Raw genomic sequence first — 27,881 nt, forward strand, 5'->3', positions numbered from 1 at the left:
TAAAATCAAACAGTCAGACATATTTAGTTCTATAAAGGGACAAAAAAAGGAAAAGGGGGGAAGGTAAAAGAAAAGGGCTTGGGCTTCCCTGGTGGCGCAGTGGTTAAGAACCCACCTGCTAATACAGGGGACACAGGTTCGAGCCCTGGTCTAGGAAGATCCCACAGTCCGTGGAGCAACTAAGCCCATGCACCACAACTACTGAGCCTGCACTCTAGAGACCGCGAGCCACAACTACTAAGCCCACGTGCCACAACTACTGAAGCCCGCACGCCTAGAGCCTGTGCTCTGCAACAAGAGAAGCCACTGCAATGAGAAGCCTGCGCACTGCAATGAAGAGTAGCCCCCGCTCGCCGCAACTAGAGAAAGCCCACGCGCAAAGACCCAATGCAACCCAAAATAATAAATAAATTAATTAATTTAAAAAAGGGCTTATCAAAAAATTGCATAAGCCCTTTCCAGGCGATGGGATGAACTTTTAATCCCAATGCATGAGTAAGATTTTTTTTTCCTGTTTAAATTTTGATCTGAATGATTTCTACAACATCCTAGGCTACTTTTCTTCTTTTGTTTATTCATCCATCCCTGCCCTGCCCCATTACTGCGTTTTTTAAAAACCAACTGATAGGTAATCACTCACCCACTCAATACTAATTAAATGGTTCAAGTTAATAAATATCACACTGAACCAAAACCATGATCTGTAACCCAAGCCAGGCAGTCTTTAACTGTGTTCTAAAAGTTATAAAACAGACTAATTCCCAGAGAAATTATTATAATGGTTAAAGTAGATCCAAAAACTTTTTAACCTACAACAGGTAAAAAACCAAACACACCCCTGTGCACCATTAGTGGGAATGTAAACTGGTGTTGCCACTACAGAAAACTGTATGGCAATTCCTCAAGAAATTAAAAATAGAACTACCATAAGATCCAGCAATTCCCCTCCTGGGTACTTATCCGAAGAAAATAAAAACACTAATTAAAAAAAGATACAGGCACCCCTATGTTCACTGCAGCGCTATTTACAACAGCCAAGATATGGAAGCCACCCAAGCATGCACTACTCAGCCATAAAAAAGAATGAAATCTTGCCATTTGCAACAACATGGATGAACCCAGAGGGTATTATATGCTAAGTAAATAAGTCACAGAAAGATAAATACTGTATAATTTCACTTATATGTGGACTCTAAAAACCAAAAGAAATGAACGTAACAAAACAGAAACAGTTATACAGAGAACAAACAGGTGGCTGTCTGAGTGGAGGGGGCTGGAGAGAAGAAAGAAATAGTAAAGGAAGACTAAGAGGTACAAACTTCCAATTGCAAAATAAATGAGTCACGGGTATGGAAAGTACAATGTGAGGAATATAGTCAGTAACTATGTAATATCTTTTTATGGTGATATATTGTAACTGGACTTATCGTGATGATCATTTGAAAAGTACGGAAATGTCGAATCACTATATTGTGTAACAGGAACTAACATAGGGTTGTAGGTCAATTATACTTCAAAAGCAAAGAAACAAACTCATAGAAAAAAAAAGAGATCATTTTGTAGTTACCAGAGGTGGCAGGTGGAGTGGAGAGGGGAAACTGGAGGAAGGGAGTCAAAAGGTACAAACTTCGAGTTATAAGATAAATAAGTACTAGGGATGTAATGTACAACATGATAAGTGCTGAGTGTTACATATTAAAGTTGTTAAGAGAGTAAATCCTAAGAGCTCTCATCACAAGGAAAATCTTTTTTTCTATCTCTTTGGACGTTCACTGAACTCTTGTGATAACCATTTTATATGTGTAAGTCAAATCATTATGCTGTACACCTTAAAATTATACAGTGCTATATGTCGATTCTATCTCAAGGAAACTGGAAGAAAAAAATTAAAAAAAAATACAGAAATCACATTTTCTAACAAACATCATAAAATGAAACTGGAGACTATATATATATTTTTTTAAAGCTTTAAAGACAAATGCAGAGCAATTTCCAGAGTCACAGTCCTCTTAGTATCTCAAATGCTGGGACCTGAAAAAAAAGCAAGTTTAATTAAAGAAGCATACCTTGGTAAATGGGAGCACTTTACAGTGATTTTGAAGAGGACTGTGGAGAATTTTCAAGAGCTTTTAAGGTTAAATGTTCTTCATTATCCTAAATTTATCGGTTTTTCTTAACATAAGTATCCCACCATAGGTTTATTAGCAATACTAAGGTTCACTCAAGCAAGAAATCTTCAAAACTTCAAAGGAAAATATGTAATAATCTCTTGCAAAATCCGTTAATCTCCCAGGACAAGTTTCTCTTTTTTTCTCTTAAATTTCCTCTCTTTTTAGGAATCATGACTCAAACCCCCAAATTCCTGACCTCACAGTGATCTCAAGGCTTTTCTAGCTGACAAGGTCTATCAGCTAAGATACTTGAACCTTCTTACAGTTTGGACACTCAGGTTTATAGAGAAAGTAACTTATAGATACTTGTTTCACGGTTAGATTGCCCCAAAAAACCCCTAGGTATAGAACTAGAAAGTTCTGTTTTCTAACTTTCTTCTTAATCCCATAAAAACATCAACTGAGATATATGCTTTTCTAAAGATAAATAATTGAGGAGAAAAAAATTTAGTTTTAATTAATTAAAATCAGACTTCTCTGGTTTTGTACATGCTCCGAGGACTCTTAAATGACTGAAGTATCTACTGATCTTGTGTGATTCCAAGAAAAACAAAATAGGGCTGCTATTTTAGCAACAGTATAAAAGAGTATGCAATGAGAAATCAGTATTACAGTAATCAAAAATACTGCTGTTACATATACTAACTACAAAAAATGACTCTCCTGCAATAAAAGAAACCTTTCTGCTTTATTTAACTCAGCCTATTAAGTAATCTTGTGGGGTATACTCTGGAAAATGATGATGTAAAAGCATACCTAAAAACTGACCAAATTAAAGCATAAATAAATAAATAAATAAATGGTTTAATAAAACCTACTTCCAAAGTACAGCTGTAACATAACCACAGGACAAGAAAGCAAAATCAGATATTCTACAAGAAACTATAATTATGATATGGGGGACAAAAAACAAAGTTTGAGTGTTTCTTTACAAACAAAAGAAAGTGACTATCTATGAATATTCTTCATATATTGTTTTTACTCTTACTGCATTATTTTTACTGTTATTTTAATCTAGAGTCCACTAGCCATGCTTGAAGCACCATGTGTTTTAGTAAATAAAATCCACCACAAGTCTCCATTCTCTATGCAGGTAACAGGTAGCATACTGATGTAAAAAATGAAAATAATGGAAACCTGTGGAACAACGTTATATTTGGTATGGTTTATAGCAGGAATAATTAAGAATGGGCTTTCCTTGTTCTGCAGTTCTAAAACACACTAAGCCAGAGTATAGTTAAAGTGTACAGACAATATGGAAGTTTGAAAAACTACACCTATTTGACTTCATTAACACAACCTTCATTAACACAACATTAACTAATGCGGGGTCCAACTCTGAATGGGTTAGTTATTTATACTCAGTCTTCTTAAAAATGTGTATTGAGGAATTACATAGAGCAAAATAAAAGAAGATCTACTTTACTATACTCACTTCCTTCTCATCTTGTTATATTTGGGGATATATGAATACATTTTTTCCTGAATTATACCTGCTAAGGAAATGTTGTATAGAGGGTTATTTAACTCATACTCCAACATTTTCTTGATCTTTGTAATTGCCCCACCAAGGACAATTAACCACTCTAGACATCTAATAATCAGAGGGCTTGCTGATGGGCCATTTACTAGCAGTTACTGTCTAGAGGAGAGCATGGAGTACCACTAGACTCCTACTAAGAAGTAATCAAGAGAATATACTTACTCACCTTGGGCTCAGGGGGTTAAAAAAATAGCAAAAAACTGACTTCTACTGTGAAAAGGGGCACTACTGGCTTGGAGCAGGTTAAAAAGAAACTTTCCATTCTAAGAAAGAAAAGCTAAGATTTGAAAATAAATAAAGTGATATGTGGCAGAAAAACAGATGGTTCAGTTCATACAAGCCAGATAATTTCCATAGTTGTCAATAGCTGGACACTTAATTCTATAAATTATTACTGTAACTTATCTTCCTTTCCATCAATGTAAGTTCAAGGTTAAAAACAGGAAGATGGTAGGAAATTATTTACTATGGTATTACCTTAATATAAATCTGAAAGTCAAAAGCTTTTACAATTAGAATTGAGAAAACAAAACCAAAAAGCATTACTCTCATGATATAATACAGACTGATCAAAAAGGGACATAAAAATAGAGCTAAAATAACAGAGTTAAGCACTTTATTTTATTGGCTAAAATGTTGTACAGATTTTTTAAATGTAGATTTGGGGACTAGTTTTTCCTTTTAAAAAATGTTTTTGAATTGTTGATGTCCTTCTGTCAAAACAATGCCAGCAACAAGTATAGAAGCCCACCAAAAGACCTCAAATTTGCTGCAAGCCTTGCTCATATCTAATCTTGAAAGGAAATCTGCCTACGTACAAGGAAACAGTCAACTCAGTTTTGGTCACATTTTCACTAATGTCATTTGTTTGCCCCACTTTGTTCTTTATCTTGTTTCATTTCTACTTTTTAAAATAAAGTCATATGTCATCTGGAGATTCTTCTTCACTGAAACTACAACAGCAGGGATTATCTATACTTGCTGCCACCGCTCCTCATTTGATGGATCTCACTAAGGCCGTAATATGCTCATTTCCCCTGTAGCCTATGGGATTCACGGGTAGATGCTGCTTACTCATCCTGGTAGATCTCCTTCCTACAAAGACTACCAACACCTCAAAACAACTTGATAATTCTGCTTTCTCTTAGTAGCAACTATTTACTAGTTGACTTGTTTACAACAACTTTTTTATCAATAAAAATTATCTTTCTCTTCTTTGAATAAAATGTAAATAAATATAAATTAAAAGATGATCAACAAAAAGGAGCCACTAGAACACTGTAGACAGATCCACACTGTATGTTCTTTGAGGGCAGGGGTAATATCTTACTTTCTTCCCTTTCTAATCCTAATGATGAGCAGACTACCAAAAATACAATATTTGTAGATTTACTTAATAAATAACCAAATAAATGAATGAAGATCTTTTCAGAATGCTTAACTCATTCATAACATTTAATAAACTCCTACTATACGTGCAGAGGCAACGAAATGTGCTAGAATAAATAGATGATGGTTCTTGCCCTCAAGAGCCTCCATCTGGGAGGGAAGAAAACATGTGAACAGATTACCGCAAGAAACGTTAGGTATAAAGTACTCTGAGAACACATTAGAGAACAGTTTCCAGAAGGATCACTTTGATCCCCTGTGACAGTGGCTACAAAGGTTACTTTTGTGGGAGAACACTAAACTTATCCCCTTCATGATCTCCAGAAATTAAAGATATATTCCAAATACTCTTAACTTTCCATTAACTCTCAAAGGTTGAATATACCACTTTTACTTAGCTATTTTTCATCATTATATCCCACCGACATAGTTGTACTATTAATACTCTCTGGGTTACCATGCAATAGCAAAAAAAAACGAGCAGGAAATCTGTTACTTTGTTCTACTCACACTAAATCTCTCATCATTACAAAAAAAAGGCCCTCTTTTAAAATTAATAAACCACCTAAACCACCTTTTAAAAGTAATAAACCGCCAGAATGTACCTGTCTAAGGCATTCTAGGCAGTGGGTTCTACGCTATCAGCTAAGTTTCCTTTATTGTATAGGTGACAGAGTGCGCAGAACGGGTCTCATCTATTAACTCCATATCACTTGGAAGTCAGCATTTCATTGGGTCATGTTGGCAAAGCACTGTACTACATTATAAACAAAGAAATACATATACCATTCGTTAGTATTTCCCACATAAAAAACATCCTTTTAAATTCAAGCAATGATGATATAGTAACCATTTAAAAATCAGGTAATAAAATAAGCCCTTTCTTTATCCACAGGAGACAGTGACAGACTGTACTCTAAATCTTGTTATTTAGTAGTAATTTGCACTGCTGTACGTCAGAGGATAGCAAAATAATTCATTTCTTTGAAGTGGAATTAAACCTGTCATACTACCCAGGAATAAGCATCTGGGCAGGTAAAGGTCTAAGCAGTATTTAAAAGTTTAAAATCAATTTTTCCTCCATAATCAATATCAATATATCTATAGTCATTGGCATACTTACCACACTGACTGAATTTCTCTTTTAGTTTCTGCCAAGTCAAGTCAAAAGGCAGCTAGAATGAAAAAAGGTATTAGTAACAGATATACAAGGAAAAAAATAATTTTAAGTATACTTTACATTTAGTTGCTTACATTTCTGACAAATATCTGGTTGCCTTTGGAGCCTATTCTGTCTCTCATTCCGCTTCCCATAGGACCTGATAAAAATCCTCGATCCATATCGATGCTCCTTTCCAGTATAGCTCCTATACCTGGTCCCATTCTATCAAAGCTGGAACTCATCCGATCCAGTCCCATCCCCATTCCTCCAGTCACACTGTTCATGCCACCCATTCCACCACCTGGATTTTCAAGAAGGGAAGGGAGGATTTGGGAGTTTGGTGTTTTTGTTTTAAGAACAGAAGGAAAAGGAGAAGGAAGAGGAAGAAGGAGAGAAAGAGGAGGGAGAGAATCATTTTTGAGAAAGAAAGAGAGAAAAATTAATTCATTTATGTAATTAGACAATATATAAATAAAATTATTTTTATACACACAATATAACAATCTTCCAAGGAACAGATTTTAATTTTGTATATATTCAGTTAGTTGAATGTTAATGGCTAACTGAATCTGTTCATACTATTATACATATACATTTTTAAAAAATTATATCCTGATCATAAAACATAAGTTATATAAATTTTCTATCAATGACTTTATTCATTAATGTTATAGTAGTTTGTATCCTCACTTTTATCTTTTAATAATACCAAGCTTAGTAATTGTTAGAACAAAGACATATGGGGTAAATTCAAATAATTACAACTACAACATATCAACTGTTGCTCTCATACTGTCCTACATAATATTCTTTTCCTAGCTTACCTTTCACCTCAGTATCTTGTTTTGTATACAATTGCTCTTTTCATATCAATTCAATTTTCAATAACCACAGAAAAAGCTAACTTTTAGTCTCTATGTTATACAGACCTTGTGGAGATAACAACAAAAACTGGAATCACAGTCTTTTAGCCAGAGCTTAAAAATCTAGCTTGTAGCTCGTACCCACTTGATTCTTATACATTGAGTCCCCTTTAACTATTCCAATCCTACTCTTTCTCAATCGTATCCTTTTTTCTCGTACCTAATATCCCCACTCTAAAAATTAACATCACCCTCAAATTGGCTTTCTGTGAATAACATATATAAAATTAGGGGAACAGAAGTATAAACACTGAGGTGAAAAAGGAAGGTAGGGAAGTTATGATTAACAGGAAAATGGCCAAGGCCGAAAAGATGATGAAAAGAAGGAATAAAATGAGAAGCAAGGTACAATGGAAGTATCTTCAGCTGACAAGATTTTTTTAACTCACTCTTAGAAGAGTTCAAGTAGACTTTGTTTCCTATTTGTGAGATTTCAATCAATTAAAGGAAGTCGGTAACTATGGAGAGCTCACATAGACATGGTTCAGTAAGCAACATGGGTCAAAAACTAAGCCTTGTGTTAAGGGTTAATATAAGGCCTAAAATGTACTAGTGGAAACAGAGGGAAGAAATTTGGCATTCCCCAGTTTTGCAACAATAGTACTCTTGATTCTATCGAAGAAAAGGTTTAAGAAGCAAGGAAATAAGCATTTCTTTTAACCTTGCCCTCAACCTCAGGAGGTCTCCAGAAGTGTTAGATCTGAGGCGATTCACCCGCGTTTACCAAAAGACACAATATTTTTTCACAAATGAAATAAGCTAGTCTCCAACAGCAGTTATAGAGAATAAGCAAAGAAACAGAGTTGGTGCTAAAGCTAATGTTGTTCGTGACATATGATCAGAAAAAGCCCCAGATTCTTTAGTTGGAATAAAGGTTCTTGAATTGGGTGACAGTTAACACATATTCTGGTGTTAGTTTAGAAATGTCAAAGAAGTAAAATTCAAAGTTAGTTAAGAAATTTCCAACAGCAATAAAACAGTAAAGCTCAATAAATATCAAAGTTTCTCTAAATTATGACAAGTCATATCAACATATAAGAACAAAGTATTACAATACTACAGTAACTACTCTTGCAAAGTTTTTTGCAAGTATTCAAATATTACTGTAAAATTCTAGTAAAATTTAAACCTACTTATTCCAGATCCTACTGGACCCATGTTAGAAGCTCCTATTCTTCCTGCAAACCCTCCAATCATTGCACTGCCTAAACAAGGATGGAAAGATAATATACTAATTAATTTAAATAATCATACTTTAAAATTCCCAAGGTATTATGCTCTCAGAAGATGTACAATAACTGAAAAGTATAAAGTCTTCTACAAATAGGGTTCAAATATGTAAGACACTGAAAAAGAGAGCTAGTACATTAAAACCTCTGAAGTATTTTTCTTCAAGTAATAAATTGCACGAAACATTATAAATTTCTAATTTTTCATACAAAAAAAAGACAGCCAAACTTTGAAAAAATACAACCTGCAAAAAGAAAAGAAGTAAACAGCCAGCCCTACCAAGTCTACCAAAGGAATCTCCAAAGCCTCGATTTATTCCAATATCACCACGTCCAAAATCTCTCTCCATGCTACTAGTCATCGCACCACGGTATAGCTCTGAAAAGATTATGCAACAAATTAACCCTTTTTCAAGTATTATCAATAAACAGTAATCCATTTAGGAACTTATTGAAACTAAACTGTAATGACAGCAAAAGCCACAATACAAGAAGTCCATGATTTACCCAACCTACTTCACATGCCACAGATATCCCAGTTCCGCTCTGCCTGTCCCTACCCCTGGTGCCCATACATCCTCTGAAAACATCTACAGTATCCATTCCTAAGTAAAGGGGGGACATTTTTAATAATGGAGAAAATGAAATGTAGTATACACATCCCACTATATACATTTACCTACCTCCCATTCGACCAACTCCTCCAAATCCTCCCATGCTACTCATTGCTTCCAGACCACCAAACCCAATTCCTATGGAATAAAGGTTAAGTTTGAGATCTGTCAGTTATATAGCTGAAAGGTATATTTTATAAATATTAAGTCTCATCAGTAAGCTCTTCATCCACCCTACCTTGTGCAACTGCTTCTTAACACATCACCTTCCATATCCCTTAAGTATGTACCAGGCTCAATTTCTGCTAGCAGCCTTTAGGACGTGAGCCAACAATAAACCATGACTTTTGTTTCCCTTGGAATTCTCAACATAGTTTCTAACTTACTAAACATGGTGATGGGTACATACAAGAAAACAAATGCTTATACATACCTCCTCCAATTCTATTCATTCCTCCAAAACCTGGACCATCCATTCCCATACCTCAAATAAAATACACAGTATGTACTTTCAGTAAATCTTATTTTAATGACTAAAGAATGACATAATGCAACACAGCAAAATAGATACCAATGGTCTAGTCACAGTGGAATACTAGAGAAGCAGCAGGGCACAGATGGGACGGTTTAAAGTGCTATGCCACAGCAGGTGTCTAATCATGAGTCTTCAAAAAGGCCTCTTTGAATATTTATTAGACAAGAAAACAAAATTCACTGGTCATACTCACATTCAGTTAGAGAATATCTAGGACTAGGTAATCGTTCATTTTTTTTTCAGCTCAGACACACAAATATCACTACAGCAGATTGAGAGATCAGGTCAGAAAGTAAGGACTCCTTTAAACATGGCAGCTAAGGGAGCAGTAAAAAATGAAAGAATAAAAATAGTATGTGTTTAGGAGGGTAGAGGGCCTAAGAGTAAGGGAGAAGATTTCCATCTGTTTAGACCATAATGATTACCATAACTACCCTCACAATTTAAAATGTAACTATAGCATCTCAACAAAAATAGAAACCAGATAGCATTAATTAGTCCATCAATTAAAACAGCAATTCTCAAAATATGGTCTAAGGACCTTTGAGGGTTCAATAGGTCAAAACTCCTTCATTATCCAAATAACACTAAGATATTGACTGTTTTACTCTCATTTTCTCATGAGTATAAGGTGGAATTTTCCAGAAACTACATGATAGATGACACTGTAACAAACTGAATGCAAAAGCAGATACAAGAGCATGACTGTCTTGCATTAAGCCAAACATTAAAGAGATGTACAAAAAGGTGAAATAATATCACTCTTCTCACTAATTTTTGTATTGGAAAATACAATTTATTTTCTTAAAAATTACATTTATTTTAACACATAATGTGTTTATCATTGTTATCTTAAATAAATATGTAAATGTTTTTAAATTTCTAAGTTTTAATTTCAAATACAGTAAATATTGACAAATATAACCACATAAGCAAAAGCACTTTGGGGTCCTCAACAAATTTTAAGAGTATAAAAGGGTTCTGAAATCAAAAAGTTTAAAAATCAATCTTCAAACATAAACTGTAGGTTAGTCTACGTGAATAGCCAAACAGCTATCTGAAAAGCTACCCTCCCAACTAGATATTCAAATTTAAATTGCTTATATGGTAGTATTTCAGCCATTCCACAAATACTGTATATCCATGATACACAAGGCATAGACTATGTTGAATATTCTCCTTCTACCTTAAAGACAATTCAAAATCTAAAAGGCTAAAGGCTAGCTAAAAGTGCTAAAAGGCTAGCTGTAACGTGGCTGCCCTCAGAGGAACCCTCCTAACCTTCTGTTCAACCTCTTTCACGTTCTCTGCTCTCAAAGGTTTCATTCCTTTTTCAGACTAAAGTAACATCTTAAATATTCAACTATAAACTACAGTCCTTTAAATATTATTACAAACTAGTAAATATAAGCTTTACAATGTAGCAAATGTATCATTTAAAAAGAAACAATAAAGTTAGAATACTCACCACTTGGACCTAAATTCCCCATTACACCACCTATGTTCAACTGGCTGGCACTAATAGGCTGTCCACCTGGACCAAGTCCCATTCCAATGCCTCCAAGACCACCTAAAACACAAATAAGAATATTACCAACTCTTATATGATCAACTAACTGGCACTGAAAAAATTTTTAAAGCTATATGCCTGTAGTAGTATTTCTAAAATTTCGCAAATTTGTAAATAAGAGCACCACAGTTCTTGTTTTCATTGGAATGCAGCACACTGAAGCCTCACTATAATATCATTTACTAATGAGAAGTGTTTTATGAAGCAGATCCATCTTATACCCCAGTTAAAGGCATACTGAAAAAGAGTAATGAAATACCAAGAGGATTTTGAACCACCTTATAAATGACATACATATCTGAAAATAAGAATCTTGCTTGAATCTGTAGACCCTCTTAAAACCTAGGAATTACTTTTCAGATGGTTCAAATCAAACTAAAAAGTCAACAAACATGAAAACATTGAATAAAGCAAACATTATATTACCTAGTTTTATCACTGAAATAAATATTTATATAAACAAATATATTTATTTATATTTATATGGTATTTTATTTATATACTATGGTATACAGTGTTTTCACATCTATTATCCACAGATGAGGTAATTTTTGAGACCGTTAAGTTACTTGTACAATGCCATTTAACTACGTGATTAAGCTAAGACTAGAATTCAAGTTTTTCTGTCTCTAAATCCAGTATTCTTTTTACTTTCTCTCTTAAACTAAGTTCACTGAAAAGAGACTGTAAGAAGACAATCTGATGACTTAAAGACAGTAGGAACTGTTTTATTCTACTAAATCTGAGTTTGACTTAAAAGTTCTTGCTAGTCAATGTAGCAATTAGTAAGTGGTAAGGGCTGAGAAAACCATATACTATATATATATTTTTAAAAAGAGTACAGAAGCATGTCGTGTTAAATTGGAGAAAGATCAATGTGACCTGGTAAAAGAAATATCTTTTTTAGCTCAGTCCCTAAAAATGGTTCAAAGCAATAGCACACTTCACTATCAACAATGCTCATGTCTACACCTAAAACTCTTATTTTCTTCTCTGATATCATTCTTCACTAAAAGGAACCAGGCCTCTTTGAAAGTAGGCCAATCTCATGTCTTTGAACAAGAAAAATCTTCATGGATCTGGGAAATCCCATTCTCACCAGAAAGTAATAGCAGAGGCATAGAAAATGAGAGGTCCCCTCTTGCCAAGTTATAATAATTTGAGAAAAAGAAGTGGGGGGGTTGGGGAGAAAGGCAAAAAATAGGGAGGTTAATAATAATTAACTTAACTAAAACAACAAACTGATTCTGTTAAAGTCTATGAGTTCATATTACATCTCAATAGAAAAGAGTACATAAAACCATAAATCTTAAAAAGAACAGATATAAAAGTATGAATGTAATTTTTAAATCTAAATAAATTGAAAAGTACTAACAGTGGACAATAAATCGAAAGCCCCTACTTTATAAAACCAGGATATTAAAAGATGACACCCTGAGTGATAAAGGAAGGGCAGGAAAGGACTGCCCTACAAAGGGAGAACAGGTAATATTCAAAGACATGTAAGCTGAGAATTTATTTTAAAAAACTGAATTCTCAATTGTGAAAGCCCAATAAACAGTAATCCACATCCACACAGTAGTAAAACTGCATGCCAAAGATAAAGATCTTAAAATCAGCTACATGAAGAGCACAGCTTATCTATAAAGAAAGGACAGTTCAACTGATAGCTGACTTGATAGCAAATATAGAAGCCAGTAGACTGGAATATTTTTAAAGTGTTGAGAGAAAATAAGTACCTTAAACTATATAACCAGTGAAACTATCTTTGAAGACATTTATAGACAAACCAAAATTAAGAGAATTTACTAACAACAGATACTCATTGAAAGAGCTTTTAAAATATATGCTTCAGGGGGAAAAAATAGTGCCAGGGTCTGTGAAAGCAGATGATAAGTAATAATAATGCCTAATTTGTGGGATTGGAAGCAAAGCAATATATAACTAAAACATTGAGCAATAATAGCATATAATTCGGTAGGAAAGTGATTAGAATTAGAGCATTCAAAGGTCATTCTACTATTGAGAATAACTATATTAACTTCAGACTTTATATAGGCATATTAAAATATCCAGGATAACCACCAAAAGAGAAAGATAGGAAAAAAATAAATATAAACATTTGTAAAACACAGAAAAATAAAACACATAATAAGATAATGGGAATTAATCCAAATAAATCTACAAATGTGAATAAACAAAACAAAGCTGTTGTATCTCCATTACTATTAGACAAATGACTTAAAGGTAGTTACTAAGTATGAAATCACTCTATAATGATAAAATCTTGATTCACTAAGAAAATATATCAGTTCTAAACCTGCATGCACCTACTGAATTAGTTTCAAAATAGTTCAAGTAAAAACAAGAAAAAATATGCAAATTCACCATTATAGCAGGGGATTTTACCATAAACTTATCTCAGTAATTGATAGCACAAGCAGACAAAATTACTAGCAGAGATATAATTTAAATGATCAACAAACTTGATTTAATGGACATATACAGAACAGTATACTGCACACCTGAAGTATTTATTAAAATGTATCATATATTAGGCCACAATGCAAAGTCCAAATTAATTGATTGATTCCAAGGAATCACAGAGACCATCTTCTATGACCACACTGTTAAGTTAGAAGTTAGTAAGAAAAAAGTATACATTTGGAAATTCAAAAATATATGACTTAGGAAGAAATCATAATGGCAATTTAATAAAAATTAAATCACAATAAAGACACTCTATAGCAAAACTTGTATATAGTGGCCAAATTTATAGTCATAACTACTTGTATTAAAAAAAGGCTGCAAATTAGTGAAGTACACATTCAACTTAAGGAGTTAGGACAAAAATAAGAGACTAAACCCATAGAAATAGAGAAGGAAATAAAACTAAGAGAATAAATTAAAATATAAAAAATGGAATTCACTTCTTTGAAAGCACTAATAAAACTGACAAATCTCTAAGAAAACTGACTAAGGGGGCTTCCCTGGTGGCACAGTGGTTAAGAATCCGCCTGCCGATGGCGGAAGAGTAAGACGCGGAGATCACCTTCCTCTCCACAGATACACCAGAAGTACATCTACGCGTGGAACAACTCCTACGGAGCACCTACTGAACGCTGGCAGAAGACCTCAGACCTCCCAAAAGGCAAGGAACCCCCCACGTACCTGGTTAGGGCAAAAGAAAAAACTAAACAGAGACAAAAGGATAGGGACGGGTCCTGCACCAGCGGGAGAGAGCTGTGAAGGAGGAAAAGTGTCCACACACCCCTTCGCGGGTGGAGACTTCGGGAGGCGGAGTGGGGGAGCTTGGGAGTCGCGGAGGAGAACACAGCAACAGGGGTGCGGAGGGCAAAGCGGACAGATTCCAGCGCAGAGGATCGGGCCGACCGGCACTCACCAGCCGAGAGGCTTGTCTGCTCGCCCGCTGGGGCGGGCGGGACGGGGAGCTGAGGCTCCGGCTTTTGTCGGAGCGCCGGGAGAGGACTGAGGTTGGCGGCGTGAACACAGCCTGCAGGGCGTTGGTGCGCCGCGGCTGGCCGGGAGAGAGTCCGGGGAGGGGTCTGGACCTGCCGAAGAGGCAAGAGACTTTTACGTCCCTCTTTGTTTCCTGGTGCACGAGGAGAGGGGATTAAGAGCGCTGCTTGAGAGGGCTCCAGGGACGGGCACGAGCCGCGGCTAAGATTGCGGAGCCCAGAGACGGACATGGGACGCTGAGGCCGCTGCTGCCGCCGTCAGGAAGCCTGTGTGCGAGCACAGGTCACTAGCCACACGCCCTTCCGGGGAGCCTGTGCAGCCCGCCACTGCCAGGGTCCCGGGATCCAGGGACGGCTCCCCCGGGAGAGCGCACGGCGCCCTCAGGCTGCAGCATCACGCCGGCCTCTGCCGCTGCAGGCCCGCCCCGCACTCCGTGACCCTCCCTACCCCCCGGCCTGGGTGAGCCAGAGCCTCCGAATCAGCGGCTCCTTTAACCCCGTCCTGTCTGAGCAAAGAACAGACGCCCTCCGGCGACCTACACGCACAGGCGGGGCCAAATCCAAAGCTGAGCCCCTGGGAACTGTCAGAACAAAGAAGAGAAAGGGAAATCTCTCCCAGCAGCCTCAGAAGCAGCGGATTAAAGCTCCACAATCAACTTGATATACCCTGCATCTGTGGAATACCTGAATAGACAACGAATCATCCCAAATTAAGGAGCCCTGTGGATGAAAGGCTCTTGGTGCTGCAGCCAGGAGTCAGTGCTGTGCCTCTGAGGTGGGAGAGCCAACTTCAGGACACTGGTCCACAAGAGGCCTCCCAGCTCCACATAATATCAAACAGCAAAAATCTCTGAGAGATCTCCATCTCAACGCCAGCAAGCTACAGTGCTAGACATCCTATGCCAAACAACTAGCAAGACAGGAACACAACCCCACCCATTAGCAGAGAGGCTGCCCAAAATCATAGTAAGTCTACAGACACCCCAAAACACACCACCAGACGTGGACCTGCCCACCAGAAAGACAAGATCCAGCCTCATACACCAGAACATAGGCACTAGTACCCTCCACCAGCAAGCCTACACAACCCACTGAACCAACCTTAGCCACTGGGGACAGACACAAAAAACAACAGGAACTACGAACCTTCAGCCTGCAAAAAAGGAGACCCCAAACACAGTAAGATAAGCAAAATGAAAAGACAGAAAAACACACAGCAGATGAAGGAGCAAGATAAAAACCCACCAGACCTAACAAATGAAGAGGAAATAGGCAGTCTACCTGAAAAAGAATTCAGAATAATGATAGTAAGGTTGATCCGAAATCTTGGAGATAGAATGGACAATAGAATGGACAAATTGCAAGAATCAGTTAACAAGGACCTAGAAGAACTAAAGATGAAACAAGCAACGATGAACAACACAATAAATGAAATTAAAAATACTCTAGATGGGATCAATAGCAGAATAACTGAGGCAGAAGAACGGATAAGTGACCTGGAAGATAAAATAGTGGAAATAACTACTGCAGAGCAGAAAAAAGAAAAAAGAATGAAAAGAACTGAGGACAGTCTCAGAGACCTCTGGGACAACATTAAACGCACCAACATTCGAATTATAGGGGTTCCAGAAGAAGAAGAGAAAAAGAAAGGGACTGAGAAAATATTTGAAGAGATTATAGTTGAAAACTTCCCTAATATGGAAAAAGAAATAGTTAATCAAGTCCAGGAAGCACAGAGAGTCCCATACAGGATAAATCCAAGGAGAAATACGCCAAGACACATATTAATCAAACTGTCAAAAATTAAATACAAAGAAAACATATTAAAAGCAGCAAGGGAAAAACAACAAATAACACACAAGGGAATCCCCATAAGGTTAACAGCTGATCTTTCAGCAGAAACTCTGCAAGCCAGAAGGGAGTGGCAGGACATATTGAAAGTGTTGAAGGAGAAAAACCTGCAACCAAGATTACTTTACCCAGCAAGGATCTCATTCAGATTTGATGGAGAAATTAAAACCTTTACAGACAAGCAAAAGCTGAGAGAGTTCAGCACCACCAAACCAGCTCTACAACAACTGCTAAAGGAACTTCTCTAGGCAAGAAACACAAAAGAAGGAAAGGACCTACAATAATGAACCCAAAACAATTAAGAAAATGGGAATAGGAACACACATATCGATAATTACCTTAAATGTAAATGGACTAAATGCTCCCACCAAAAGACACAGATTGGCTGAATGGATACAAAAACAAGACCCATATATTTGCTGTCTACAAGAGACCCACTTCAGACCTAGAGACACATACAGACTGAAAGTAAGGGGATGGAAAAAGGTATTTCATGCAAATGGAAACCAAAAGAAAGCTGGAGTAGCAATTCTCATATCAGACAAAATAGACTTTAAAACAAAGACTATTAGAAGAGACAAAGAAGGACACTACATAATGATCAAGGGATCGATCCAAGAGGAAGATATAACAATTGTAAATATTTATGCACCCAACTTAGGTGCACCTCAATACATAAGGCAAATACTGACAACCATAAAAGGGGAAATCGACAGTAACACATTCATAGTAGGGGACTTTAACACCCCACTTTCACCAATGGACAGATCATCCAAAATGAAAATAAATAAGGAAACACAAGCTTTAAATGATACATTAAACGAGATGGAGTTAATTGATATTTATAGGACATTCCATCCAAAAACAACAGAATACACATTTTTCTCAAGTGCTCATGGAACATTCTCCAGGATAGATCATATCTTGGGTCACAAATCAAGCCTTGGTAAATTTAAGAAAATTGAAATTGTATCAAGTATCTTTTCTGACCACAACGCCATGAGACTAGATATCAATTACAGGAAAAGATCTGTAAAAAACACAAACACATGGAGGCTAAACAATACACTACTTAATAATGAAGTGACCACTGAAGAAATCAAAGAGGAAATCAAAAAATACCTAGAAACAAACGACAATGGAGACACAACGACCCAAAACCTGTGGGATGCAGCAAAAGCAGTTCTAAGGGGGAAGTTTATAGCAATACAAGCCCACCTTAAGAAGCAGGAAACATCTCGAATAAACAACCTAACCTTGCACCTCAAGCAATTAGAGAAAGAAGAACAAAAAAACCCCAAAGCTAGCAGAAGGAAAGAAATCATAAAAATCAGATCAGAAATAAATGAAAAAGAAATGAAGGAAACAATAGCAAAGATCAATAAAACTAAAAGCTGGTTCTTTGAGAAGATAAACAAAATAGATAAACCACTAGCCAGACTCATCAAGAAAAAAAGGGAGAAGACTCAAATCAATAGAATTAGAAATGAAAAAGGAGAGGTAACAACTGACACTGCAGAAATAAAAGAGATCATGAGAGATTACTACAAGCAACTCTATGCCAATAAAATGGACAATCTGGAAGAAATGGACAAATTCTTGGAAATGCACAACCTGCCAAGACTGAATCAGGAAGAAATAGAAAATATGAACAGACCAATCACAAGCACTGAAATTGAAACTGTGATTAAAAATCTTCCAACAAAGAAAAGCCCAGGACCAGATGGCTTCACAGGCGAATTCTATCAAACATTTAGAGAAGAGCTAACACCTATACTTCTCAAACTCTTCCAAAATATAGCAGAGGGAGGAACACTCCCAAACTCCTTCTACGAGGCCACCATCACCTTGATACCAAAACCAGACAAGGATGTCACAAAGAAAGAAAACTACAGGCCAATATCACTGATGAACATAGATGCAAAAATCCTCAACAAAATACTAGCAAACAGAATCCAACAGCACATTAAAAGGATCATACACCATGATCAAGTGGGGTTTATTCCAGGAATGCAAGGATTCTTCAATATACGCAAATCTATCAATGTGATAAACCATATTAACAAACTGAAGGAGAAAAACCATATGATCATCTCAATAGATGCAGAGAAAGCTTTTGACAAAATTCAACACCCATTTATGATAAAAACCCTGCAGAAAGTAGGCATAGAGGGAACTTTCCTCAACATAATAAAGGCCATATATGACAAGCCCACAGCAAACATCATCCTCAATGGTGAAAAACTGAAAGCATTTCCACTAAGATCAGGAACAAGACAAGGTTGCCCACTCTCACCACTCTTATTCAACATAGTTTTGGAAGTTTTAGCCACAGCAATCAGAGAAGAAAAGGAAATAAAAGGAATCCAAATCGGAAAAGAAGAAGTAAAGCTGTCACTGTTTGCAGATGACATGATCCTATACATAGAGAACCCTAAAGATGCTACCAGAAAACTACTAGAGCTAATCAATGAATTTGGTAAAGTGGCAGGATACAAAATTAATGCACAGAAATCTCTGGCATTCCTATATACTAATGATGAAAAATCTGAAAGTGAAATCAAGAAAACACTCCCATTTACCACTGCAACAAAAAGAATAAAATATCTAGGAATAAACCTACCTAAGGAGACAAAAGACCTGTATGCAGAAAATTATAAGACACTGATGAAAGAAATTAAAGACGATACAAATAGATGGAGAGATATACCATGTTCTTGGATTGGAAGAATCAACATTGTGAAAATGACTCTACTACCGAAAGCAATCTATAGATTCAATGCAATCCCTATCAAACTACCACTGGCATTTTTCACAGAACTAGAACAAAAAATTTTGCAATTTGTATGGAAACACAAAAGACCCCGAATAGCCAAAGCAATTTTGAGAACGAAAGAAGGAACTGGAGGAATCAGGCTCCCAGACTTCAGACTATACTACAAAGCTACAGTTATCAAGACGGTATGGTACTGGCACAAAAACAGAAAGATAGATCAATGGAACAGGATAGAAAGCCCAGAGATAAACCCACGCACATATGGTCACCTTATCTTTGACAAAGGAGGCAGAAATGTACAGTGGAGAAAGGACAGCCTATTCAATAAGTGGTGCTGGGAAAACTGGACAGCTACATGTAAAGGTATGAAATTAGATCACTCCCTAACACCATACACAAAAATAAGCTCAAAATGGATTAAAGACCTAAATGTAAGGCCAGAAACTATCAAACTCTTAGAGGAAAACATAGGCAGAACACTCTATGACATAAATCACAGCAAGGTCCTTTTTGACCCACCTCCTAGAGAAATGGAAATAAAAACAAGAGTAAACAAATGGGACCTAATGAAACTTAAAAGCTTTTGCGCAGCAAAGGAAGCCATAAAGAAGACCAAAAGACAACCCTCAGAATGGGAAAAAATATTTGCAAATGAAGCAACTGACAAAGGATTGATCTCCAAAATTTATAAGCAGCTCATGCAGCTTAATAACAAAAAAACAAACAACCCAATCCAAAAATGGGCAGAAGACCTAAATAGACATTTCTCCAAAGAAGATATACAGAGTGCCAACAAACACATGAAAGAATGCTCAACATCACTAATCATGAGAGAAATGCAAATCAAAACTACAATGAGATATCATCTCACACCAGTCAGAATGGCCATCATCAAAAAATCTAGAAACAATAAATGCTGGAGAGGGTGTGGAGAAAAGGGAACCCTCTTACACTGTTGGTGGGAATGTAAATTGATACAGCCACTGTGGAGAACAGTATGGAGGTTCCTTAAAAAGCTACAAATAGAACTACCATATGACCCAGCAATCCCACTACTGGGCATATACCCTGAGAAAACCATAATTCAAAAAGAGTCATGTACCAAAATGTTCATTGCAGCTCTATTTACAATAGCCCGGAGATGGAAACAACCTAAGTGTCCATCATCGGATGAATGGATAAAGAAGATGTGGCACATATATACAATGGAATATTACTCAGCCATAAAAAGAGACGAAATTGAGCTATTTGTAATGAGGTGGATAGATCTAGAGTCTGTAATACAGAGTGAAGTAAGTCAGAAAGAGAGAGACAAATACCGTATGCTAACACATATATATGGAATTTAAAAAAAAATGTCATGAGAAACCTAGGGGTGAAACAGGAATAAAGACACAGACTTACTAGAGAATGGACTTGAGGTTATGGGGAGGGGGAAGGGTAAACGGTGACAAAGCGATAAAGAGGCATGGACATATATACACTACCAAACGTAAGGTAAATAGCTAGTGGGAAGCAGCCGCATAGCACAGGGAGATCAGCTCGGTGCTTTGTGACCGCCTGGAGGGGTGGGATAGGGAGGGTGGGAGGGAGGGAGACGCAAGCGGGAAGAGATATGGGAATATATGTATGTATATAACTGATTCATTTTGTTGTGAAGCTGAAGCTAACATACCATTGTAAAGCAATTATACTCCAATAAAAAAAATTATTGAACTAAAAAAAAAAAAAAAAAAAAAAAAAAAAGAATCCGCCTGCCAATGTAGGGGACACGCCCTCGAGCCCTGGTCCAGGAAGATCCCACGTGCTGCGGAGCAACGAAGTCCGTGCACCACAACTACTGGGCCTGTGCTCTAGAGCCCGCGAGCCACAACTACTGAGCCCACGCACCACGACTACTTAAGTCTGCGCGCCTATAGCCTGTGCTCTGCAACAAGAGAAGACACGGCAATGAGAAGCCCACGCACCGCAATGAAGAGTAGCCCCCCCGCTCACCGCAACTAGAGAAAGCCCATGCGCAGCAGTGAAGACCCAACGCAGCAAAAAAAAAATAAATTTAAAAAAAAAAGAAAAAAAGAGAAATTGCAAACCACTGGAATTTAAAAAAGAACTATGGATGTGGCAAAAATTTAGAGACTATTTTATGCCAATAAATCTGAAGATGAGGAAAAACGGTAAAATTCTCAGAAAAGTAGAAATTACAATTGAGTCAAGAAGCAATAGGAAATATGAACAATAAATAGTTAAAAATCTTCCCACAAACAATAAAACAAGGCCAGACAGTTTTACAAATAATTTCTAGCAAACATTGAGAACGTATTATTCTAAGAGAAAAAGAACAAAACACTCCTCAACTTAGTATTGTTTCTAATAACAGAAAATTAGAATAACCTAAAAAATATATATGTAAAATGTGGTATTAGCAGTTAAAATAAAGGAACTAGAGCTACAATCTAGCAAACATAAATGAATCTCAGAAACAATGTTAAACCAAAACCAGCAAGTTGCAGAATAATAGGCACAATATAATTTCACTCACACCAAATTTTAAATCCAGCAAAACAATTTCATATAATGTTTATGGATGTATAAATGTGTGATCAAATTATTAAAACCTAAATGATAAACACTGTATTCATAAGTTGTTTCCTCTAGGTAAGGTATCTAGTGGGAGGTGGTAGGGGAGAAGAATCTTTATCTGTAAAATTTTATTTTAAAGAAAAATCACCTAAAACAAATATGGTCTACACAGCTACACGAGTGATTTTATATTTGTATATTTTAAATATTTTATGGAAAAAAAACTTTAATAATAACCAGAGAAAATACAACAAAAAGTAAAAACACGAGGTAGTATTTACTGAGTGCTTACATTATGCCAGAACTGTTCTAAGTGCTTTACATATACTATATATTAATTCATGTAATACTCATGCCAACCCCATGAAGTAGGTACTATCAAGCATCCTCATTTTGAACATGGGGTATTGAGACACAGATGTTAAGTACATCATATTGCTGTTTTATAATTCTTTGGAAAACAATTTGATAATACTGATCAATAAGCATACCTGAAAACCTGTAAATCTACATAAAGATATCTATCTTAAGGAAATAACCAAAAACATACCAAAGATTTGTATACAAAAAGAAAGAAAAAGAAAAAACTCTATTGGTGATTAAAGGGAAAATGTTAAAATACCTACAATATACATAACAGTGAAATAGTTACGGAGCATCCATATGATAGATTATCAACAGCCAATAAATTTTGGAAAGAATTTTTAACATAGAATAATGTTTTTGTTAAACAAAAAAATAGAAAATTATTTATATGGTAGTTCTCAACTGTGTAAAAAAATACACCTAGAAGGAAAGGCCGGAAGGAAATGCACAAAAATGTTATAATGGAGGTTACTTATGGGTGGTAAAATCACAACGGTTTTTTTTCCCCCTCACATATGAGCTTAACAAATTTTTTAGTATATATTGCTTTTATAATCAGGAAAAACTACAAAAAGAAAGAAAAGTGTCTGTCACATATAATCAATTATGCCAAACTAGCTCCATAACTCCAAACACCAAACTGTGGGCAACTTGGGAAGTAGGCACAAAAATGAAGTTTTGCTTAGCATATCATGAAATTGAAAAAGAATAGTCTGTATTACTTCTAATAATAGCTTTTACTTACGTGGTAATTGTGGTGTTTTACTATCATGTGAACGGAAGTCTTCATGAGGGACAGACTTGTCATCCTAATTGCAAAAAAGTTTATTATATGGTTAATATATAATTAAAAAGATCTGTAACATAGAAGAGAGCATTTGAAGAGGTTGGAGAGTTGAAGTGATATACAGGAACTCACCATTTTCACATGCATAGGTCTATCAAACAAAAACTGCCCATTGAACATAGCTGTTGGTTCAGTCAAGGAAAGCCAGTTAGGCAACTATGAAATTATACTTGAACACAAACACATTTTTAATAATCATATTTAGCATCAGACTATCTCTAATATTTTAAAAAACATCCTTAGTATTTTACTTATTTGTATTAGTCTCTTCCGCATACTCAAAAATCTTCAGTTCTTTGCCTTATAGTTTTATTTTATAAATATCTTTAATTCAACCACTGCAAAAAGAAAATTAACAAGGCTTCATTTAAAGCAACTGTATTAACGTACAATGAATTACATTACTGTCAACAGCATGTACACAATTAGTTGTGGTAGGAAGAGAAAGTAGAAAAAAGTTCATACCAGGCCTATACAATATGGCTAATTCAAGTTTTAAGAGTGACTTTAGTACTTGGACATAGTAAAGGTTTTATGTGCTGGAGACCAAATTCTAATACATATTTCTAAGCCAGGCAACCTTAAATTCCATAATCCCCACAAAACGGTATCAAACTTCTTCAACCTTATTAAATAATGCTAAAGTGTAAATCAGGATACAAATTGCTTGAACTGCTTCAATTGCTTGTTCAAAAGTGACTGTGCCCATTCCTCTGCTCTTGCCATCTTTGTCTTCTTTAATATCTGCCCGCTTTACAGTTCCAGCTATGCTGAACACTTCCTTTAGCTTCTTCCAACCAACTTTGAAGTCAAGCTTAATATAAAATTATATAAAGTTACACACCTATTAACTCCTCTCCCCACTTATAAATAATACAAGTCTTTTCTAAACTCTCAAAAAGAACTATAATTCTTGTTAAACAGTATATCAATAGTATTCACGTAGAAACATCTTAAATTATTAAAGATCGGTTAAGCTACATCTACATTGTTCCTTACCCTTATTTTTTTTTAATTCCCAAAACAGTCTCTCAGAGCTGCTCAATCCTGTTTTGTACATTTGAAACTTTCATATCTATTTTTACTGACAGAAATTCAGATTTTGGAAAGTATGGTTGATATCACTGACTTCCAAAAGCTTAGAACAAATGACAAACCAACTACAACATGTACATTCACAAATATCAAGTATCAAAGCTAAAGAAAGAAATCCATTTACCAATATGAACAAAAATCACACACAATGTAAGTACATAATTTCAAGAACTGCTTAAGTGTTTATAAATTCCACAGTTCCGTTTTAAAAAATACTAAATACTTGTATTTACACTCTGACCTTATATTTATGGACTTAAATTGGGTTTGAGTTTACAATAATTACTGTTTTGCTTAGTCAAAAACAAGCAAAATGTTCTATAAACCTATGACCCATTCATCTAATTAAATAATCTCATGATTAGAACTAAATATCTGAATGGCAAATTTTTAGAGTAAAGCTTAAACTTACATTAGCAACAAAAATTGTGGAACCAAGTCTACCAGCCTGCAAATTACTGATAACCTCAGGAGGAATGTTTGGATTATTGAGAATGGAAGGTGGTAAATTCATCAATCCCGATCCCATGTCGGGTACATGTCCTCCTGGAAATGATCCTCCTGTTCGTTGCAGTGCCCTACGAGCATTTTCTCCATCAGGATCCTATAACACACAGTGAATGTTAAATGCCACCAGATACATCAGTAAGTCTATATCACTAAAATAACAACTTCAAATTCTACAGCAGCTATCCCAACTGGCTCAAATTAGTGGCCCTCTTGAAGAGTGAGCTTTTTTCTCATCCAGAGAATTCAGTCCCATAAAAACCTGTGGATAGACAAGAGATTTCAGTCTCCAGGGATGTCAATTAAATATCTCTTTCCAATCACTAAAGTCACTTAAGAACTTGAAATTAGTTTAATTTTGCCCTCATACAGGTATACAAGTATATGGCACACACACATAAATCCACATAACTCAAAGAGGAACAAAATACTTACTGTGACTCTTATTCCCACCACTATATGCCCAATGTAATGACAAATTCATACTAACTCAAAGCTTTCAACAGAAGAACAGCCTGTTATAAAACCCAGGAATACTGGGGTAGAGGGGAACTGTTATAATGTGGAAATTTCATTCCCGAACAAAATACAATTATCCACTTTCCAACCTCTTTCCATCCTCAACAATGATTATGATCTGAGATGGAAGGAGAAGGGACATAAAGAAAGGCATGAAGAATGGTACTAAACATTGTTTGGTTTTTGTTTTCTTAAGTTCGTTGACTTTTAAGAGAAATATGCTGCCTTTAAACAAAGCAAAAAAGGCAAGCTTAAACATACTTCTCACTCATCTCAGTAAGTAGAGTACAAAAAACAAACAAAAACCAAATAAACACACAGATAGACTATCATCTGCAATACCAAATGATTATGATATATGTAACCATCAACTCTACTCTGCTGGCCTCCATCTGGGAATACTAATAAAAAGAAAGTTGGATGACTTTAATAAATTTTCTAGGAAGGCTGGAAAATAGAAGGTGAAATGAATGTAAGAATAAAGGTATTCTGGCATCCAATGTATTCCATCACCATGAAGAAATAAAAAGAAATACAAAAGCAAAGAAATTAATGTTTTGAAGAATGCTATAAAACTCTTTTAAGTTAACAAATAAATGCTTCAGGTCTAAGGTTTCAAAATCTTGCACAAATACAAAACTTAGAATAGTGGTTACCTATGGGGGAAGGAGGAGGACATAGCAGGGAAGATGCTTCATGAACCATTACGATAGTCAGATTGTTTGTCCTTCACATCTTAACATTAATAAAACATTGTTATATTTTGATTTTTTAGGTATGATATATATATAAACATATATACACACAAAAATATGAACACACATGTAAAACATATATAAAATACAAATTATGTAAAACCACCTACTATGTAGCATGATTTTCATTCCTCTTTTCTCCTTAGATGTCAGCCTGCCAGTCACTGCCTGCTACTGCTATGAGAGGGCCTCTAATAAGTTTACAACTGCTACTAAACCTCACTTAATTAAATTTAAAAATGCAATTCTAATATCTGTTAATGAATATCGGAAGTATACTTTTCCCTAGACTCGAACTAGTATTTCTCAGCACTGACCCCAGCCACCCACGTGAAAATCAGATAATTCCAAGAAAGGGACCTTTAGAGATATTAATCCGAAAAAGTTAACTGAATAAAGAACACCTCATCATTTAGCCAGGCCAAACTCAACCATTTTTCTCTTTAGGAAGTAAAAACTGGGAGTATCCTATATCAACTTGGATCACATAACTCTATTATAGGGTCTCTGAAATATTACTGAGGATCTACAATGTGTTAAAACTTAAAAGAACACAAACAATACGGGCTTGGCCTTTAGCATCCAATAAACTTTTTTTCCAGTTAAAAAAAGACACAGAATCTATAATACTTGTCTTTTTTTTTTTTTTTTGGCCACACTGTGAGCCTCGTGGGATCTTAGTTCCCCGACTAGGAACTGAACCCCAGCCCTCGGCAGTGAGACCACGGAGTCCTAACCACTGGACTGCCAGGAAATTCCATATAACACTGGTCATTTGAAGAGGAATAGGAAACATCATAAAAAAGCAAGTCATAATTCTCAAAATAATAATTTCCCAAATGGTGGCTATTCTACAAATGTCACCCTTATGGGAAATTATTAGGGTATCAGCACATTTCTGGAAAACTGGTCCTGGCTTATGCATAAAAATTACCAAATAAATGGCTGGCACAGATTACAACAGTCTAAACTTTCTCTACCAATTTTCTACATCTCAGTCAAAATATTTAAAAAGAAAGGAAAGAATAAGCCCCTAGGCTCAAATAGAATTAGAGAAATTCAGAAGCTGACTCCAATAAAGGGATATGGGATACCTGTATTTGTTGGCAGCATGGCCTTTAATTTTAAGCTATTATCATCTCATATCCAGGAACAAGAGACCAAGGACCAGTAACACTCCCACCTTGGGCAGGAATAACAACAATCAAAATTATTATTACAGGGACTTCCCTGGTGGCACAGTGATTAAGAATCCATCTGCTAATGCAGGGGACACAGGTTTGAGCCCTGGTCCAGGAAGATCCCACATGCCGCAGAGCAACTAAGCCGTTGCGCCACAACTACTGAGCCTGTGCACTAGAGCCCGCGAGCCACAACTACTGAGCCCAAGTGCCACAACAACTGAAGCCCGTGCACCTAGAGCCTGTGCTCCACAAGAGAAGCCTCTGCAATAAGAAGCCCGTGCACTGCAATGAAGAGAACCCCCCCACTAGCCGCAACTAGAGAAAGCCCACGCAAAGCAACAAAAACCCAATGCAGCCAAAATAAATTAATTTTTTTAAGTTAAAAAAAATTATTATTACAGCTAACATTTATTATGTAGTTACAATATTTTCAGCACTGTGCTAAGTGCTTTATATAATTATAACAAATATGTAACATTTATTGTTTTATATATATTAACTCTTTGAGTCCTCAACACTATCAGATAGATTCTAGTATCATACCCATTTTAGTGATAAGAAAACAGAGGAGTTAAGTAATTTGCCCTGGGTCAGATTCTCTGATGCCAGAGCCTGAGTTTTTTTAATCCTCATAAATGTATCTCCATTTAATCCTCATAAAAACCCTAACTAGGTAAGTATTATCTGTATACTATTATAATTACTAAGGTTTAGACAATAACTCAACTAAGTACACAGCTAGAAAGTGATAGATCTGGGACTCAAACCAATACCATACTAAATTAA

General features: G+C 36.0%; 1 protein-coding gene across 2 annotated transcripts in view; it reads right to left on the reverse strand.

The window, feature by feature from the left end:
- MYEF2 (myelin expression factor 2) overlaps nt 1–27,881 on the reverse strand; it is a 46,242-nt gene that overhangs the window by 9,235 nt on the left and 9,126 nt on the right. The window contains exons 6-16 of one of the 2 annotated variants that reach the window (XM_060149453.1): nt 24,543–24,734; nt 23,696–23,849; nt 23,108–23,157; nt 22,934–22,997; nt 11,035–11,136; nt 9,465–9,515; nt 9,101–9,169; nt 8,698–8,796; nt 8,322–8,393; nt 6,358–6,566; nt 6,227–6,278 (exon numbers count right to left, since the gene is read on the reverse strand). In XM_060149453.1, the coding sequence (XP_060005436.1) occupies nt 6,227–6,278; nt 6,358–6,566; nt 8,322–8,393; nt 8,698–8,796; nt 9,101–9,169; nt 9,465–9,515; nt 11,035–11,136; nt 22,934–22,997; nt 23,108–23,157; nt 23,696–23,849; nt 24,543–24,734 (1,114 nt within the window). The remainder of the gene's footprint in view (nt 1–6,226; nt 6,279–6,357; nt 6,567–8,321; nt 8,394–8,697; nt 8,797–9,100; nt 9,170–9,464; nt 9,516–11,034; nt 11,137–22,933; nt 22,998–23,107; nt 23,158–23,695; nt 23,850–24,542; nt 24,735–27,881) is intronic. The other variant, XM_060149459.1, reaches the window with a different exon arrangement.

The sequence above is a fragment of the Lagenorhynchus albirostris genome, chromosome 1, assembly GCF_949774975.1.
Source record: "Lagenorhynchus albirostris chromosome 1, mLagAlb1.1, whole genome shotgun sequence".
Taxonomy (NCBI): domain Eukaryota; kingdom Metazoa; phylum Chordata; class Mammalia; order Artiodactyla; family Delphinidae; genus Lagenorhynchus; species Lagenorhynchus albirostris.